Source organism: Falco biarmicus, chromosome Z, assembly GCF_023638135.1.
Source record: "Falco biarmicus isolate bFalBia1 chromosome Z, bFalBia1.pri, whole genome shotgun sequence".
Taxonomy (NCBI): domain Eukaryota; kingdom Metazoa; phylum Chordata; class Aves; order Falconiformes; family Falconidae; genus Falco; species Falco biarmicus.
This window is the reverse complement of record NC_079311.1, coordinates 30,040,507-30,060,867: the sequence shown is the minus strand read 5'-3', so window position 1 is coordinate 30,060,867 and position 20,361 is coordinate 30,040,507. Positions and strand designations below refer to the sequence as shown.

Here is a 20,361-nt window from a genome sequence, read left to right as displayed (position 1 = left end):
GCACACAGGCTGTGACCCACAGTCCTGCTGCTCCTGCCACCGAGACCCTCAGTCACACTGGTCCCCCCAGTAGCTGGCACTGGGGACACACACCGTTCCTGCCCCAGGGGCCAGCATCCTAGATACTCACCTAACCCAGCAGCTGGTACTTAGACCCCACCTGCTCCAGTAACTGATATAGACCAGGGATGCCCATATCTGACTCCAGTAGTTGGCACCCAGTCCGCTCACACCAGTTCCACCAGTAGCTGGCACTATGGATATAAAGTCTGTAGGAAATCTACAAGATAACCTAGAGAGCTTCAGCCCCGCCAGCTCCTGACACTGAGACCCTCTGCTCACTTCCCCTGCTGGAACTTCAGCAAGACTCCAGTTACTGGCCTAGTTCCCTCTCAAGTTGGTCTCACTTAGTCCCTGTAGTACTCACACAGATGGAACAGAAAGAGAGATGACACAGAGATATAGTTAAGAAAAGATCTAACAATATAGGACAGACTGCAGTGATCAGTCACAGGGCTCAGACAAGTGTAAAGACTGGCTAGAGTTTACATGACTCGCCCCTTTTCTGTCTGGCCCCATTTTGTTTCTCCCCAACTCCCTTCCCCTTCACATTGCCTCCTCAGCTGGCATAGTCCCACTGACTCCCTCCAGCTTCCTGGATCCTCAGGTTTGCATCCTGATCAATCACAAAGTCCTTGTCTGCGCATAGTTTTCCGGAGATTGGCCAGGTTTGTTTCTTGTCTTTGTCTCTATTAATAACCTGGCAGGTTTGTGTCTCTCTGTATTTTGTTTATGCCTTCCCCCTTTCCTTTATAATCCCATTTGACAAGGTCTTTGATCAAAGAATCTCACTGAAATAAACATTCCCACATTTGACATAACACCATCAATCAGTGACTGAACTGGTTTGGTCCTCGTTACTGCCTCCCTTAGTTTTCGTTGGTCAGGTTTGTGTCTCAGAATGCTCCTATTTATTCATCCTTTTCTTATTATCCCCTTTTGGCACTGAAAACATCCTTGACCAGACACACTTAGGCTTACAAGACATGATGTTCTCCCATGGACCCTCACAAAAATCACACAACTCTTCCACTAATGATACACAGAAAATGTTAAGGATTACTGTCAGATTCTACAGTCAAGGAAGAGTGAGATGAAGACTACCTCTGAAAACTGTAAAAACTAAGGAAAATATGGAAAAAAAACTCCGAAGCCACTCACCCTTTGCCCTAAGCTGTAAAATTTAAGCAAAATTAAAAGGATGGGTGTAGGGTGCAAGACTCACAGTAAACCAGGATAGTTCATTCTCCCCCATCTGTATATACTTTTGCAGAGGCCCCAGTGATAGTGGCCCACTGTGGATCTCAGAATTTGGACCACAGCACCTGCACAGCATCAGTGAGCCCACTGAGCAAAACAGGGCACAGCACATGTTAATCGGCACCAGTTTTAGTATCCACCCCTGCGATGCTTTCCTTGAGCTTAACTCCTGGAGCAGGGCTCCACTGCGTTGGGTCCCCATCTGATCAGCAGTGGTGTCCCAGGGTTCCCACTGTGGTATTGCTAGGCTTTTCCTTAAAGCCAAAGCTTTCACCTGCCAACCGTTGTTCCTCACCCCTCAGGGACCCACACCTACTTTTTGCATAACAGTAGGGAAAGAAGGAACAGGAGGAAAAAAAGCGTGATCTTATGAACTTGTAAGCCAACACATAACAAGTTCTTGGGGTTTATACATAAAGCGTGATGTTTCCTTTGAACATACTCTTAAAATTGTAGCTCTAAATAAATCTAGAAAGGAGCTACTAAAAAGAAGCAAGTATGTGCAATAAATTAAGAGCCTTGTGCCACAAGCGGCAAGAAAGTTTCAGATTTTATGGAAAGATGGACCATTTCCAAGCCTAATTGCTGTGCTTTTTACAAGACATAATGAACAAAGATTAGCCAGTTGGGCACAGGGCAGACACGACAAAGGATTTGTCTGTGTACAAAGATCTGCCAGCAGAATCATACTGTGATGACACAGATTTTACTGGCAAAAGGTCTTTAAAATACCTTCAGCTGACAGAATAAACACCAGCAATAAGAACCTTTTGCCAGTGTAACTGGGTTTGGCCAAAGAATTTTGCTGGCTTAGTCGCATTGGTTAATGTAGTGGTCTTTCTCATCCTGCCATGTGCCAGTTCAGATCGAGCAGAGAACAATGCCTGCTCAAACTCCACAGTGTTAAGTGGGATTCAGAACCTCTGCTTCTACACACCACTATTCAAATCACCATTTTACCTGTTCTCATGAGTAAGAGAACATCTGGAACAGACATGAAGACTTCTCTGGTAAGAACTGGAAAATTTTATGGCTGTTGATAATGAGCACAATCTGGTACAACACTGTGGTAAAGTGCAGGTAAACTGGATAAAGAGAAAATAAAAATTCTAATATTGCTGTCCACACCCTGCATCCTCCAGGCACCAAACACAAACTCTTGCATGTAAACATTCAAGACCACTGCTTTGAACAATGCATCAGATATTTTCTTCAAGTCCTGTTCAGATTTTACTGAAAAACATCACTACCATTAATATTCAGAGCCATTTCTTTCTAGTCAAGCTTTTGTTTCAGAGCTGTGACCAAGAGACAACTTGGAAGCGTGGCTGGCTGGACATACACAGGACAACTTCCCGATGGAGAAACACTAAGGTAACCTGTATTCGGTCTAATGAAAGATTTGTGAAGAAATACAGTCCTTCCCAAATCCAAAAGCTGGCTCAAACAAATCAGGTGGATGAAAGGAAGGCCATAATAAGCCAATTCTTGGAGTAGGTCTACAAGTCCCAAGACACAGCACCTGGAGTACTATGTCCAGTTCTGGGCTCCCCAGCACATGGGCATACTGGAGAGAGTCCAACAAAGGGCCACAAAGATGATTAAGCAACTTAAAGCATCTCTGCTGTGAGGAAAGGCCAAGAGACTTTCAGCTTGGGGAATCTCATCAATGCATACAAATATCTGAAGGGAGGGTGCAAAGAGGACAGAGCCAGGCTCTTTTCAGTGGTGACCAGTGAAAGGACAAGAGGCAGTGGGCACAAAATAAAACACAGGAGGCTCCATGTGAACATGAAGAAACACTTCTTTACTCTGTAGGGGTGACTAAGCACTGGCACAGGTTGCCCAGAGAAGTGGCAGAGTCTCCATCCTTGGAGATCTCAAAAGCTGCCTGGACATGGTCCTGGCACCTGCCTCCCAGTGGCCCTGCTTGAGCAGGGGGGTTGGACCAGATACTTCCAGAGGTCCCTTCCAAACTCAGTCATTCTGTGAGTCTGCAAAAGCGTAAAGGAAATGAGTAACTGATTTTCACTCTGTGCTGAACATTAGGCTTTTAGAAGCATCCTCCTCTGAAAGCAGTTAAGTGCAACTCAAAATAGTACTTTGGGGTACAACACCAAGAGCTACTACCCCTTGAGACACGAAGTATCACTGTCGCTTCCCCTCTGAACACCAGATACACCTCAGTATTTAAAAATGGGATACCAATTCCCTCGGGACTTAGAAGACATGGTCAAGAATTAATAAAATCAGTATGTAACTAGTACTTGGGATGAAAATTCCACAAATAAGAGATGAAGAAACACTAACCATGACACTAACTGTTGCTATGGCTATAGCAAAATGCACAAAAGAAAAGCAGTTCAGAAGAAAAGCCTTCTGTGGGAGTAAGGAGAAAATACTCTGTATTTCAATTCCCAGCGACAGAAGAGCCCTTAGAGCAAGGCACATCATTCTGAAAGGAAGCCTACAATGCTTCCTCCCACTTGTTTTTGAAATATCACCACACTAAGAAAAACCCCTAGTAACTCCATCTTGAAACGGAAACCAACCATTAACAACAATGTCTGGTTGCCAGTAAAAATTTGATGTAGCAGGTTTACATATATTGGGATTCTTAATAATTTATGTGAATTAAAGAGCCCTTCTGATAGTAAACAGCAAAAATTTGCATAGTATTTAGTAAAAGGAACACAATAGAGAGGATACAAGTCTAATTTTTTTTGTGTTTCAAAGCTTGATGGCATGTATCAATTAAACTGTTTCTGTATCTAACAAGCTATCAAGAAAACTCATTAATAAACTTTCTGGGCTATTCATAATTCAGTCATGGTTAATAGGATAAATTGATTATTTACTGATGGTGAGCACAGCAGTCAATGTTGCTCTTCAGCAACCAGAACTGATGATGACTCCTTCACGTGAAGTATTTCTGCAAAAGACCCAAGGCCCGCAACAGCAGACTGCATACCAACAACATAGAACATATTCTACCAAATATATCTTCTCATTTTACTTATGATCAAAACATATCTGAATATTTAATTTGTTGTTTATTCAGCATCAGGCTGACAGACATTTCCACAGTTTCTCTGTATCAGTTCCTTTCTTTGAAAGGACATCTTCATTTAACCAGGTGATTAGGGTATACAAAAAACATTAAAAGACAGCTAAGCCTAAACTGCTGAAGTTATACACAGTAAATATTTTACACAGTCTTAAGAATTTGATTCTTAAATATCAATTTCTCATACTAAATGCTGGAATATTTCTTTGCTGCATGTGAACGCAAAATGCTCAAGAACATTAAAAAAATGCAAAAATCTTGGCATCCTATCTGACACACTGCAGCACTCAATAGCAAGAAAAGAAGCAAACTGTGTTTAGTTGGATACACATTTCTGTTTTCAAGTTCTACCGCTCATACAAAAAGGACAGTGCAACCCATATATCACATCTGAAGTACCTCCTTCTCCAATACTAAAGCAGGTTTAAGAATCAAAGAAACACACAGCCATCTTAAAAGTTCTTCAAATTGGATTTTATTAGTATTTGCTATTGCTTGCAGTACTTGCTGCATGCAAACAAGAATCCTTTGAAATATGATAAGATTTTGCAATCATTTTTCAGAGAAATGAATCAAAGCAATGTCAGTGCTGCTGAACTCACCACAAAGATATTGACTACTTTCTATATCATAACAAGGTATTTTTTTCCAAACAGGGATTATTACCTCTGATAACCCAAAACACCAGATAAACCTCAGTAAGGGAAAAACTCAGCTACACCTCCCTATTAAAAAACAAAGTTGTTGGAAGAAGATTAGTTTTAGTTTAAAATCACAACTTATGGTCTCAGTTTGGAACTCAACTTTATCAGTCGTGTGGGTGGTAATAAATAGGAAATAATTTATGCTTTTTCTGCAGATGTTTCCTGCAGTTAACGTGAACTATGGCAGTAAGCAAAACCTGTTACATATAGTATCTCACTAAGTATTTGTAACCTTTCTTTCTTAAAATGGAAAAGCTCAAAAATTATGCAAGAAATAGTACTAGTACCCAATTTGATTTTTTAATTTTTGTTCAGTTTATCATTTCATATGAGTTCATCTCCAAATTGCCTACCAAGATCTGAGTAAAGTATCCATGTTTTGACATCAACACCACCTAACACAACACAGAAAATGCTGTTTCAGGAGATGGTGCTCACAGCAACTTCTTAGCACACAGAGTCCTAAACTCCTGTATTTGTATGTAAATAAAACAGGAGATTTTTTTAAAAATTAAAATCGCGAATTTGTGGCTACAGAAAGAGGGCTAATTTCCTTATGTACAAAACCTGAAACACATTTAACTTTGCATGTGTACCATTAAAATATGTTCATTACTGCAAAGAAATCACTTTAAATGCCACAAAACATACCAAAATTGATACTTACAACAATGCCAGGGAAAAAGGGAAGTAGTGAAATCAAGAAAAGGTGTTCAGATATAGCCACATTTTAAAAAGATCAAGCTTTCAATTTTAAAAATAATTCTGCTCTTTAGCTGATGTGACAGGAGTCTGAAGAGAATTCTGGCTCAAGGTTGTCTTAATACCAAAGTCTTCTCTACAAATAGTTTGAATGTATAGTACATATTCACTGTTGACTTTTCATTTAGGCATGCGAAACTAACATAAAGGTACATCAACAGAAAAAGGGTAATTAAGAGAATTATAAGACAAATCACATTCCTCTTACAGAATTTTTTCCTCACATTAAACTATATATATGTGTGTGCGTACAAGCATGCACACATATGAAACACAATATATGTAAATGGACAAGATCACATTTGAGCACTGAAGACTGAAACTTCTTATTCAGGTAAATAAATGTTACACTGACCAGATTTCTTGACAAAGTGTTAAAGGATATCCAAATGCTGAACTGAGGCGTACTACCACCTAAGCACCTGAACTAGTATTTACAGAGGCATGAATCAACTTTTGAAAGAACAATACATTTTAACCAGCAATTAACATATTCAGCCCCCAAAGAGATTACCTTTACAGTGCTATAAATGTTACTTACACTGTTGTAACTGATGTCCTTACCTCAACAGGGACAAACACAAGTCAGCACTACAAACGTGTTCCTAGGAAAAGGACTGCTGGCATAATACCTCAACAGCTATTGTGGTAGGGCATAGTCACATTTGGCTGCTGTCACTGTCTTTACTTGTCACCACAAGACTGGAGCTGTATTGCAAAAGATGTCTCTGCTCAGCACACTGTACTGTTAAAAATCTCTGTGTATGATGCAGTACTATGTGTTCTCAGAAACTGGGGAAAGTCAGGATCTAATTTATTCAGCAACACCACAGTTTACAATCTTCCAGTCTCTCCATATTGGTAGAAATCTGAAGCCTCAACAAATATTCTTAATCTAGAAACTATGCCATGAATCCACAAAACAACCTACCTACCTACCTGATATGACCAAACTATCATGTCAATACAGATTTTCTTCAAAATACTGCAATATACACGCACTGGTATTAGGGGTGTGGCGGGAGCTGTCATAAAAATTAAGAGAGAGTTGTATTTAAACACAGGCCTGCAAATTCAAAGAGGGCCAAGATATTTAATTCTAAGAATAAGGCACTCCCAAGTTCTACCTTTTTCAGTCTCCTTCTTCTCTGGGGAGATCCCACAGAACAAGTGAGACAACGCGTCCCAAATGGCACACAGTACAACTGCAACCATTGTAGTATGTAACCCCGACAGCAATCTCCAACACCACAGTGTCAGGGCTCCTCTCTGTATTTCAGTTCTCTGCTTCTCAAATTTCTGACACTTAATTTGTTCTTTCTTTCTTCCAGGTCATTTCCAACATAAAAGGAAACTTTCACAGCTGAAACAAATACAAAGGCTTTACTTTGTCATTCATATAGTTTAGGACAAGTAAATGCTCTGTATCACCTACAAGGAGCTGAACACATGGTATGCTCAGTGAGCATAAAGTTAAGGTTGGCATCTTACTAACCAATTTCTTGTTAAAATGGGATTTATTTACACTGAAGAACACTATGTGCTTATACACTGAAGAACCATCCTTAACAACAGTACATATCTAGGATCCTGTTTTAAGTGGTTGTTTACTTGGACTCCAGTACAGCCTTTGACACCATTTCCCACAGCACTGTCCTGGAGAAACTGGCTGTTCATGGCTTGGATGGGCATATTCTTTGCTGGGTAAAAAAGTGGCTGGATGGCTAGTCCCAAAGAGTTTTGGGGAGTGGAGTTAAATCCAGTTGGTGGCCAGTCACCAGCCAGTTGGTGCTGCTCCCCAAGGCTCAGTGTTGGGGCCAGTTCTGTTTAATATCTTCATCAATGATCTGGACAAGGGGACCGAGTTGCACCCTCAGTTGGTTTGCAGACGCTGTGTGGATAACTGGCTAGCTGAAAAAGTTCACATAGACATAGTCCAGCTGGCTGGACAACAATGCACATTGCTCTCAGCTTATGTGAAGTAAAGCAAAAATGCACTGTCTTTGGCTGTTCTTGTTACACAGTAACAGGAAGATCCCGGTGGGAAAAGAATGTTACAGGTGGGAACAGGTAACTACAGAAGAGAAACTAGGGGCGGGCTTGATATTTAGGCAACTAACCAATAATGAGCTTAACTTTCATAATATGTATGAACTAATTATAACAAGGCATAAAAGGTGACTGTAAGGTACAATAAACGAAGTCTGCTGATCACTCAATATGAGTGACTGTGTCTTCCCTCCATCGCGACAGGGCTGGGTAAGTGTTGATCTGCTGGAGGGTAGAAAGGCTCTGCAGAAGGATCTGGGCAGGCTGGGCTGATGGGCCGAGGTTCAGCAATGAGAGCCAGGTCCTGCACTTCAGTCAAAACAACCCCACACAGTGCTACAGGCTCAGAGAAGAGCGGCTGGAAAGCTGCCCGGCAGAAAAAGACCTGGGTGTGCTGATTCTTGCTGAACCTGAGCCAGCAGTGTGCCCAGGTGGCCAAGAAGGCCAACAGCATCCTGGCTTGGATCTGAACAACTGTAGCCAGCAGGACAAGGGAAGTGATCGTCCCCCTGTACTGGGCGCTGGTGAGGCTGCACCTCGAATCCTGTGTTCAGTTTTGGGCCTCTCACTGTAAGAAAGATATTGAGATGCTGGAGAGTGTCCAGAGAAGAGCAATGAAGCTCATGAAAGGTCTAGAAAACAAGTCTAACCAGGAACAGAGGGTAATTGGGGTTGTTCAGTCTGGAGAAAAGGAGATTTAGGGGACGGACACCTTATCGCTCTCTACAGCTACCTGACAGAGGTTGTAGTGAGGTGGGTGTCAGTCTCTTTTCCCAAGTAGCAAGTGATAGCACAAGAAGAAATGGCCTCAAGTTGTGCCAGGGGAGGCTTAGATTGGGTATCAGAAAAATTTTCTTCATTGAAAGGGTGTTGAAGCATTGGAACAGCTACCCAGGGAAATGGTTGAATTACCGTCCCTGGAGATATTTAAAATACGTGTAGACATGGTCATCAGGGACATTTAGTGGTGGACTTCGCAGTATTAGGTTCATGGTTGGACTCCATGATCTTAGGGGTCTTTTCCAACCCAAATGATTCTATGATTCCTTTTAAAGTTCACTGTATTTAGACTATGCACTACACACTATAGAGTACTTGTTTTAAACCTACATGGGCCATTTCATTTTTACTAACAGCTTGTATAATTTAATAATTGTTTTTAAAAACTTCAGGAAAAAAATTGTTCTTCTCCATTAGTTGGGATTTGAACACACCTTTTGCCCCCAGCAGGTTGTAGAACTTCATTTTTGCATGCATCAGACTCACCACAGGCCCTGTGAACATATAAACTGCTGCAACAGCGGCTGGTTCCTCTGCCCCTACAAAATACACATATTGGGAGGCTGTCATCTAACAGAGGTCATCTAGACATATGTATAATCCTTATAATGGGATGTAATGGATAAAGAACTCAGTCCCCTTAATGTAAGTGACGAATTATGGGAGACAGCAAAATCAAAGAATTTATATTTTCTGCTAAGTTAACCTAAAAGAAGAAAATGAGAAAACATTTCAGGTCTTCAGCTTCAAGAAACAGCTTAGACTTGTGTAGATCTTTTCATTTACTTTAGAAAGCAGGATTTATTTTTTTCAGGCAATCAGAGTAAATTTTGTCAAAACAAAACAAAACAAGCCACATGATACATATCAGATGATACATGAAGGGAAAAAAGCCTCATTCCCCTGAATGCACTCAAGTAAGCATGGTTTGCTGACTGACTTCTCAAACCTCATCCCACATTTTTACAAAGGACAAAAAACCCCATGAGAATTTAAAGCATGCATGAAATTCAGTGATATGTGTACTTTTTTAATACAGTCTTAAGCTCTGCCCTACCCTGAACAAAGTCACCATCACCCCTACGAAACTCCTAAGGCACATTTCAACTACTGATATAGGTAAACATTCACATATTCAAAGCAGAGCCAGAGAATATAAACACTATACTAGGTCTCTGTATTAGAATTTGAGAAAAAGTGCTCTGACACAAGCAAACTGAGAATTAAAAGGATGAAAGCTTCACATGTGATCTCTAACCTATGCTCAGTAGATATTCAAATACAAAATGCCTATGGGTCTTGCCAGGCTTTCTGTGTTCACATCTGTACATTTTTCGCAAATCTACACTCATCCCCTTGGAACTCCGCTATTCATCTTCACAAGTTCCTTCCACAATGTCATTTAAAATGAATCCTCTCTTTTATCGTTCCTACTCTTATGTTTCCAATCTCTTCATTTCCCCTCTTGTTTCACATTCAGTTCCAATGTCTTCCCAACAGATTTACACACAGAGGACACCAAACAAAAATGCCCTCTCTCAGTACTTAACAACAAAAAGTTTTAAATTTCTTTGCAAAAAACTTACTTTGATTTCTAAGAATCAGATTTCAAAAACGCAGCTCACCAAAAATATTCAGCACATTAGTTTCTTTAAAGAACAATCCCATCACAGATAACCTGATGAAAAAAAATCTAAATAAGGGAGCAAAGTTCTTAATTTTTGTCTAGAGAGAAGGCAATTTCCAAAAGCTTTCATGAAGACTGCCAGACAGAGCATCTGCTCAGCAGCACCATAAGCTTTGCCATGAACGCTCTCATCCCTGCTCACAGAATGATTTACTCTAACTGCAATGTGAAAGAAAAAGAGCTGGCAAAGACAAACCATAATGGTAAGATAAGAAGTTCTGAAAAGAGTGCAGGGTTGAATTCACACAATTGCTGCATTTGCCTAGGACAGACGTGTACACAGATTTCAGAGACACGAACAAAACTGCAAGACTTAGAAGATAAAAGGGCTACTTAAAACAGAAAGCAAGCAAAATACAGCATATGAAGTGGTGCTCACATGAAGCACCACACTTTTTTATATTATCTGAGATCATAAGTGGGCAATACAGAAAGCAATGTTACTGCTAGTGAACCAGGAAGTAAAAAGTTCTAGGACAACAAATCTGAGATGTGCTGAGAACCAGGAACTGTGGACATTAAAAAAGTCTCTCTTCTTCTGAGAGGGCAAGAGCAAAGGCACCAATCTTTTTACAGTTGGAATGCCTACAGAAGACAGTAGCTGAGGAAGATTTATACTGCTTAACTTTTTTTCTACCAGGTGAGGAACAGTTCCACTGCAATCAACAAAGTGGCTGGACAGCAAAATCCTTAAGGTGCAAAAGGGCTTCCTTTCTTTCTTTTCCCTTCCCACTGTTTTTAAAGTGCTGCTGCTGTTAGCATTTTACTGTCGTTAAAGACAAAGCCCAAGCTTTCTATGTTCTGACAAACAGAAATCAGTAGGTGGCACCAAAAAGCAAAGGAAGTTTCCTTCATCTTTCAAGAGTTCAGAAAAAGAGGAACCTACCTAATCCCTAGTGAAGCTGATGTGTAAAAAACACTAAAAACATCCTGATAAATCAGAAACCTATAAAGCTTTGCCCACAACAGTCTTTAAATATGCTGTATTAGATTACTGAACCTGACAGAGATGCTTACATAAAGAAGGAAAGCACAAGCTGCATTACTGCATGAACTGGTGAAGTCAAACACGTATCTTTCCAGAAGTTTCAAGGATCAGTCTCCACAGTCAAAACAACTCTCTGTCTAAAAATAAGAAAAGTGAAATTTCACATCCTACCTGTACCCCTATTCCTACCTTTTGAATCCCTCTAGAGTTAGGGGGTGGCCATGGTGGAGCTACATGCAAAGATTAAGTGAGAAAATCTTCAGAAGCCAAAGACTTCTAATTCTCATTAGATTCATTTGCAATTTAGCCCACATAGTTTCCGTGGACAAACACATATGAAAGCTTTGAAATGCAACAATACTACAATTCAAGCTTCAGTTCAATAGTAGCTCTGAAGATGTAACTTGACTTCCTAACTGCACCATTTTTATACTCTAATAAGAGCTTGCGTAGAAACCATTTGATTATTAAAAGACTTTATTAGTAAAGTTGAAAAAGTAACCTGACTTCATCAACAGTATCAATTTAAATCATATAAGTTATCTCCTGTTATGTCAACAACACACATTGGAAAAATGCATTTAGATAAGCTGATGCATGACCTTCACAAATCACAACAGCAACACCACTGATGTCTACTTCTGAGCCAAAGCTGTATGTTTCAGAAAAACAAAAGACAATTAAATACTGAGATTCCTGTATCACTGCAGGTGCACAGCAAAGGCTGATCAATTTTCAACTTCAATTTAGTATTTACTATACTTCTATTTAAAAAAAAAAAATAACCAAAGAGAACCATATGCATATCAAATAAAATATAACCCACTCTATACATCAGCAAGATGGCAAAATCAGTTTTGCATCAAAGAATCTTGAGACCCCTAATTTATAAGCCCCTTTTATTTATACACCACTTTTCTTCTTGCAATTACCACTCTTAACATGTACCACCTCCTGGTAACAATTTCCTGGAAAATTTCACGTTGTTATTCTATGTATGTATAAAGATATTTTGTAGAGATTTGGTGATTAAGCAAGATCAACAACATTATCAGCTTTCACTATCCACTAATCTGCTGTGGCACCTATTTGCTCTCCAGTGTCATATTCAATCTTCTAAGACTGCACCCTCCTTTCCCTTTCCACACACGTCAAATATCCAAATGGAGGTGGGTTTTTTTCCCCCTCTTTCTCAGAACAGTGAGTTTCTAGTACCACAGCTGCAGTATCCCCTTGAAGGCAAAAAAGGTTTGTATTTCATTCTTGCAGCACTGCAAAGCAGCTAAAGCATCTGTTGGGCCAGCAAATAGCCAGATCCTTGGGGATGTAGATAAAGACCATAAATTTGGCAACTGGAATCAAAGTAGTTGCTTCAGTGAATGGCATTTAAGAACAAGCATGTTAGCAGCAACACCTGCTCAAGCGGTAAGCAACACTTGAATAAAGCACACTAATAGTAGTCTTGTTCATCTTACCATTCCAGTTGCCTCACTATACATCTGAAAACTTATCAAAACATACGCATTTGCTCCAAATACTACCCTCAAAAATTGGTTTCAAAATGCAAATGCTATACACTCACGAACATCCTCACGACTTACAGTTCAACAACTTCTGCGCAAGTAATAACTATTTGCTATAAACAATTACAACTTAAGACGGACAGCTCTAAAAAACATCTCAATGTACAAACGGTTTTAAAATAGACTTCTTGAGGAAACATGAAGCACCCTTCTAGTTTATGTTTGAAAAAAAAATCCCCTTCATGTTACACAGTTATAAAAATTAACTCATATATACTGTAAAGCACTAACAGTATGCCCTACAACGTCTGCTCGCCAACATCAGTGCTTCCCCGAACGCTTCTTTCTCAACTAATGGAGAGGATTAAAGATGCCCTGAAACTTCACTTTACTGGAAGGCCGGGCGGACGAACAGCTGTTCGGTGTTCCAGAAACACTTGCTCTCTCCTTGCACGCAGCACATCGAACCCGCTTGTCTCCTGGAGGGCAGCACACAGCAACTCGGCCCTGGAAAGCCAGCTCATCTGGGGGTTCCAGTCCTAACTTCTGCCAAAGCGGACAAAGCACCTTTAACAGGACCAGACGCCGCGCCCCCCCGCTGACCCGGCCGAGCTCTCGCCCACCGCGCAGGCCGCCCCACGTGCGAGCACGACCGGCCTCCACGGGCCGCCCGGGGCCGCTCTGGCTCCGCAGCAGCGGGCTCACGGCCGGGCCGCGCGGCCCGCTCCGCCCTCCACCCCTACGAACGGCGACCCCGCGGAGCCGGGTCCGGCGAGAAGTCGCCCCGCCGCCGAGAAACGGCACGCCGCCCCCCGCCACCGGGCTGCACGCCGGCAACTCGGGGCCACCGGGCGCCGAGGCCCCACCCCCGCCCCTACCTGCCGTCCGCACGTCGGTCCCTGCGGCCGCGAGGCACGGCGGGGCCGCGCCCCCGCCTCCTCCGCGCCCCTCGCAGTCACCGTCGGGGCTCCCGCGCCGCCTCCAGTTGCGTCGGTCGGGGACCCCGCTGCCGCCCCTCGGGCCAGGCCTACAGCGCCTGCCCGCGCGGTCGCTCCGGGAGCGGCGGCCCGGCGGCCTCCGCCCGATCACAGGGCGCGCGCCCCTCGCCCCTCCTGAGTCCGCGCCACCGTCGCTCGCTCCCGCGGCCCGCGCCCGCCGCCGCCCGCCATGTTCCGCTCCTCCGGGGCCTCGCGGCCCCGCGCGCTCCCCGCCGTCTCCGGGGGCCGGTGACGTCACTCTCCAGCCGGGCCGGCCCCGCCCTCGGAAGCTCGCCCCGCCCCACGAGCGACGACGCGGGGCGTCCTTTGTTTGCACGGGGGGGGGGAGGGGGCGGCGGAGGCTGGCCTCGTACGTCACCGCCGCGGCCGGACGAGCAGGCGGGGCCGGCAGCCCTCCCTCGCGCGGCGCGCCCCGAGGCCTCCCGCGCATGCGCACCGGAACGAAGGCCCGCCCCGCCCTCTTTTAGTTTCGGTTTGCGGGCCGCCCCTCCCCCCCTCCCGCGCGGCGGCAGCACAGCGCAGCCCCCGCTTGGGGCCGGCAGCCGCCCCGCTGCTCCGTTCCCCGCAGCTCGCACCGGAATGGGCCGCCGCCGGCAGGCCTGCGGGCACCTGCGCGGCGAGCTGCAAGCGCCGGGCGGGAAGCGGCGCCAGCAGGAGGGGGCAGGAGCCAGCGCCGCGGGACGGCCGCGCCCCGGGGGGCGCCGCGCTGCTGCCGCCCGTGGGGTCTCCCTGGGACGGGGGCGCCGCGCAGTCTGTGCTCGGCCGCGTCACAAAAGCCATGAGCCTCTCGCCGACGGGCGCCTGCTGCCTGCTCCAGCTCATACTTTGCGTCTCGGGGCTTCCCTATGCCTTGCTGACAGGCAGGAGGGTTGAGGCGGGCTGGGAAAACCGGGAAAAGCCCCAGGAGCCACGTCCCGTGCTGATGAGTCAGAGAAACACGATCGGGCGCTTGCTACCGCGGAGGCTCGCTCCCGGGGCCGAGCCGCTCAGCAAGCGAACGAACCGGGCGCGGAGAGAACCGACTCACCCGGGCTTGTTCCCTTAACCGAGACCCTCACCCTGGCTGTGCCCACCTCTCAAACCTTCCTCCCCCGAATCTGATCCTGGAAAACAGAATAAGCCATCTGCTGTAGATACAAACAATTATATGTTCCAAAGGACGCAATTTCACTGGGCATAAAAGCAGTTTAAAATCAGTAAATTGCATCGTTACAGCTGCCAGGGGTGCAGTGAGAAGGGCTGAAGAATTAACTGAGGCTGTGCGGGGGGGCAGAGGCCAGCCGCCCCAAGAGGCAGGATTGGTGCTGTCCGAACCGGGCAGGAAGAACTTTTTCCAGTTTTGAAACTGAAATTCCTTCTATTATTCCCATTTTTCTATGTATTGCCTGCCACACATCCCCCACAAGGGATGCATATAAACTATATGTGATGGACCTTAAAATAACGGAATTTGTGAATCATTATGAGTTCAGATACAGATGAGTGTTGTCAGGCTTATCCTACCCGACTGCACCATCCAAAGCAGGGAGGAAGTAATTTCTTTTTTTCCCCTAGTGTTAGAACTTGTAAACCCCTCTTGTGAAAAAACATCTTTACAAAGAGTAACTGGATTACAGACTGAGAACTGGGCACCCATCAAGACAGGCAAATGACAGTTAAGTTCAGGAACAAGAAATTACCAAAGTAAAGGAAGGTGTGTTAACTATAATTGGGAAATGTAAAGGTTAGAAATAGCGAATCAAATACTGTAGTTATGTATTCAGGTAGTAAGAACCAAGGAAAAAGAAATTCTTTACATACATAAGAACACAAATCTAATAGGAGTAATATAATACTATGAAAATAAATGACAGTAAGTTTAAAAGGATTAAAGCCAGGTAAATTGTAATAGGAAATGATAATAATTTCCTGCCCCTTGGGGGTAGTGAAAAAATTCCACTGGACTGCTCCCATGGTGGTGTCCCCCCTCATTACTACTGGGTGGTCAATTTGGTTTTTAACTACATGAGAACTAAGGAATACATAACTTCATTAAGATCTGTGAAAAGCAATGTCCCAAGAGTAGTTAAGAGTTGCATCACTGAAGTTTCATTTCCATTTCAGCAAACCACCCATAGAACAAAAAATATTTTTAAATAAACTGAGTATGATTAAAAGGCTCTGAAGGATAGTATACTTCCATCTATCCCTCTGTTTAACGCTAGTAGGAAGCCACTGCTTGGGCATTAAGAAAAAGTAGTATTTCCAAGGAGTAATAGTTCCTTGTTATAAATAACTTTCCTTAAATGCTGTGCTCCATAAAGAAATTTATTCAGTTCTGTTTTTTATTATTTTAAGAACAAGAATTTCAGCTTTTAAGTATTTCACTGATTTAAAAATCATAGGTATTAAACATATACAGCATGTTATACTTCAAAGCAAAATAAAAGAAACTACAAACATCAAGAAAGGGTCCCCTGACTCGTGCACTGAGGCTTAAAAGCTCCCATGTCCAAAGGAACAATTACTTTAAAATATATCTCAATTATCATCACTTTGCAGAAACAAGTAAGATGGGAAACGCACTCTTACCTTACGCTAAACTACATCTTTTTTTAAGACAACACGCAAAGTACTAGTTTTGGTGCTATGAAATTAAACAGGTTCTTAGTACTATAGAAAATGCTCTCAACAATGTCATATCCTTCTTAATGCAATGAGTCCACACACGAAAAATTTTAAGACTTTGGTTTCCTGCTGCTGTCACTGCACACAAATTCACGATTCTCATGTGCAAAGTCAACAAAATCAAGTAATTGGAGTGGAAGCCTGGGAATAGTTTTCATTAAGATTGCAACACTCCTTTAGCATGTGTGGTGTGGAACTTTTTTCATGCTGCTGTCTAGGAAATGAAGGCTTGTGGAGAGAACCTACTGTAAAATACATGCAGTTTGCCCATCAAGTACCATCCTCTACCATTTCTTCTGTAACGCAAAACTTGGTTACACACGGTCAGGCAGAGACCAGTAAATTATTTCACTGAAACAATGTATATTAACTAATCAAAGAGAAGTCAAACTATTCTGAAGGCATGCTTCTCAAAGTTTCTAGAATCAATACAAAAATGTCCAACAATAAATCAAAATTTTTAGATTTTAGATCAATTAAATCCTGCATTTAATCTTTAAATTATATTCCTACCAAAATGAACAGGTCCTGTCACTCTGTAATGGCAGAATAAATCAGAACTGGAAATTAATAACCAGTTCAAAAACTAACCAAAAATATAGGCGTATGTAAAATAAAAGCAAGAGTGGTATAGAATTGCAATTGTACCCTCATATAGTAACCAGCTGCTCTTAGGAAGCACTACTGCCGATTTAAAAAAAAAAAGAACAAAAGAAAGTATATTTATATACACAAGCTCATAAAAATTAGAAAAAACAGACATCCAGTTGGCTTATACCTCCCAATGACACTAACTGAGCCTTAGTGCTCTATCTTCTATTTCAAAATGAGCACAGAGTTCAGTGGTATGTCTGAGAAAAGTACAGACGTCTGTTCTGAAGATTGTTTACTGTTTTTCCCATTTTAATCAAAGGATCAGCTAGCATTTGCTATAAAATGCAAGGCAAACAGCTTCATGTATTCTCACAAAGAAAGCAAAGCTCCTACCAAATAAAACTGATATTTGAGGGAATATGTATCTTTGAAATATACCCAAACCACATTCTTTCTCCTTTTTATACTAGTTCCACTTTTGTCAGTGTTTACAGTGGGGAACTCTCATTTGGTGCAGAATCAATACCAATGAGAAAGATTGTTTTCTCCCACCATCCCTCAATATTCAAAAAAGTAAAGTTGTGGCCCAGTTCCTCTGTTAATATGGAAGCAGGTGTTGCTGGTGGGCCAAACAACTTAAAAGGCTATGCAGTGTTCTGAAATTTAAATCAGGTAATCTGTGACACCCCTTCCCACTCCCTCCTCCCAAACCTGTGAAGCACCTAACAGAATTTCCAACAAGACTTAAACCAGTTTTAATTACTCTGACATGAAATGAAACTAAGGGAAGACAATCAATCTAACACAGAGGTGATCTTGCCTGTAATGAGAAAAGTATGAACAATAAAAGGGAACGTCAGTGTTGAGTTGGTGCACTTAGGATGGCTCTGAAAGTAGACTTCCCGCACCTGCTCCTCACCCAAGAATCTTCTAGTAACACAGTGCACAGGGACCAAAAACCAAAGCAGTGAATACTATTGGAAATGGTTAGCCAGTTAATCAACTGGAAACTTAAAAATAATTTTGCCATGTTCTGGATAGCATGTTTGACCATTATCTGTAGGTTTAACCAGGCCCCAAATCTAGGATGATACTTAAAAATAAAATTAAATTTTAAAAAAGAACAGGGGAAAAGAAGAGCAAGAGGGGAAAAAAGAAAAAAAGGCAGTAGAGCCGTACAAGAATCTTGCACTGATGACAAATCTTGCTCTAGGATAAGCTGGAACAACTAGGAAATTAATTTATTCTGGAATTACAGCATACAAGGATTTGTGCACTTATCAAGGCACTGCCATACAGGTCACACTCCATTTCCCAAGAAAGGTAATTTACAATTTGACTAATACATGCCCTTTTCCAGGCACCTCAAGCCAAAAAGTTGGTTTACTAGTAAGTGTCATACTTGCAAACAATGTAACACATGATAACTAATGTTAACCCATTTGTATTATTTATGGACAGTAAAGCTTAAGGTAAAACCATCAACAGTACCAGTGGTTCAATGTCAAAACTTCTCCCTTCTGTATGCCACCTACACTACTGATCCAAGTCTCACTGAACATTTAACATCCAGCACTCCACTGACTCAAAGCAAGCTAATCTGAGAATATGTCAAAAAAATGTTATGAAAATGCCTGCACACTACTAGACAGACTGGTATTTTAAGGCTGCAGCACTGAACAAAAGCTTCCGATCTGTGAAACATGAAGTTCCCAACTCCAAAACAGGAAAATACAGCTACTGCAAAGAAGCTTTGAATACTTAGCTAGGCTCTAACCTCTGAAGTCAGAAGCAACAAGACATTACCTAAATATTAGCAGTAACATTGCTGTTCTTTATTAACCAAGGGTGTCAATATGGCAAATTACAAATGTTTACAATAGCAAATGAATATAAGCAAAAAGGAAAACACAGTACTTAAGACAAATTTCTCCTAACTGACTAAAAGATTGTCTTGAATAAAATAAATTTCTTAGTATGCTAGAGACAGCTCAAAGAGTAACGCTGAAAATTGACAGCTATACCTGCAAAACAATCTATCTTTGTATAGTAAAGGCAATACATAAAAATACCTAATGTATATGCATCTTGTGAAGGAAACATTTATGTAAGCCTCACCTTGTCACTGTCATCATTACAAATGTGATCTTGATGGATTGAGTGGCATTGAAAGGGTGTACCAATGCTACCTACAAAAGAAGGGGGGGGGGGGGGGGAAGAGAAAAAAAATAATCATTAAAATGATAACCCAAATAGTGTGAACGCTAAAAAGAAAAACAAATGTACCAAATGTTCTTTTCTCCCCACACAGAAGAGACATTTATTTGCCAAACTGCTACGTCTCACAAGTAATGCTTTTAATTTTGGTAACAGAATACACATCCGAGAGACATTTTGCACAGTGTACCAACAATGTTTTCACATATGTTTTTTTCTCAATGTTTAACCAGAATAAAATAAGAACTAATTCATCAATCCAAAACAAACATACGCAGTGCAGTACATACACAACACGTGTAAATAAGGAGAAGCTACACACTTCATATTTAGCCAATATAGTCCTATCCCATATACCTTACTACAGAAAATTTTCAGGGCCCTGGGAAACCACAAAGCAGCTGTCTCTTTCCAGTGATATGTTAAGAACAAAAGTGAGTGGAAAAATCCAAGGTCAAAGCAGAGAAGTTTTAATTTTATCAATTTTGTTTGTAGCGGAATTTCTGCCTGCTTAAGGCCTTGCCACAGGTTTCTTTACGCCTAGAAAAAAAGGGACAGCACACCTCTGCAAAGGCTTACCCCACTCCTGAGACTTCTGTCCAAGGATGGAGACAAACTGAAGTTTGATTGCATTCACAGAGATTCTCAAACAGATTAACAGAACTCTTACTCACACTGTGAAGTTCTATTTCATGTGCTGCTTCCTTGCTTAGAAAGTACAGGAGTGGCATAACCACTGTTGTTGAATTTATGCTTCCCTAAGGTGACTTCTTCCTTGTCCAGTTGCAAATACTGAGCAAAACAATTTTTAAACAGCAAGAAGAAAAAGGTCTGATTTCTAAAGCTACACCATTTTATGATTTTCCTTACAGAATATCCATCTAGAACTTTTCTTCACAAGTTTCTTATGGTCATTCTGTTAAGACTTCTGAAATACTAGTAGTCCTTTTCTGTAACATTTACACCAAATTCCACACAAAACGTTTGTTATAAAGTTTTGCAGTC

At 42.1% G+C, this 20,361-nt stretch overlaps 1 protein-coding gene across 2 annotated transcripts in view; it reads right to left on the bottom strand.

Moving 5' to 3' along the window:
* The window catches only part of RNF38 (ring finger protein 38), a 112,151-nt gene that overhangs the window by 35,390 nt on the left and 56,400 nt on the right, over positions 1–20,361 (bottom strand). The window contains exon 2 of one of the 2 annotated variants that reach the window (XM_056325461.1): positions 19,258–19,328. In XM_056325461.1, coding sequence (XP_056181436.1) covers positions 19,258–19,328 — 71 coding nt within the window. Of the gene's footprint in view, positions 1–13,758; positions 14,124–19,257; positions 19,329–20,361 lie in introns of those variants that run through there. The other variant, XM_056325462.1, reaches the window with a different exon arrangement.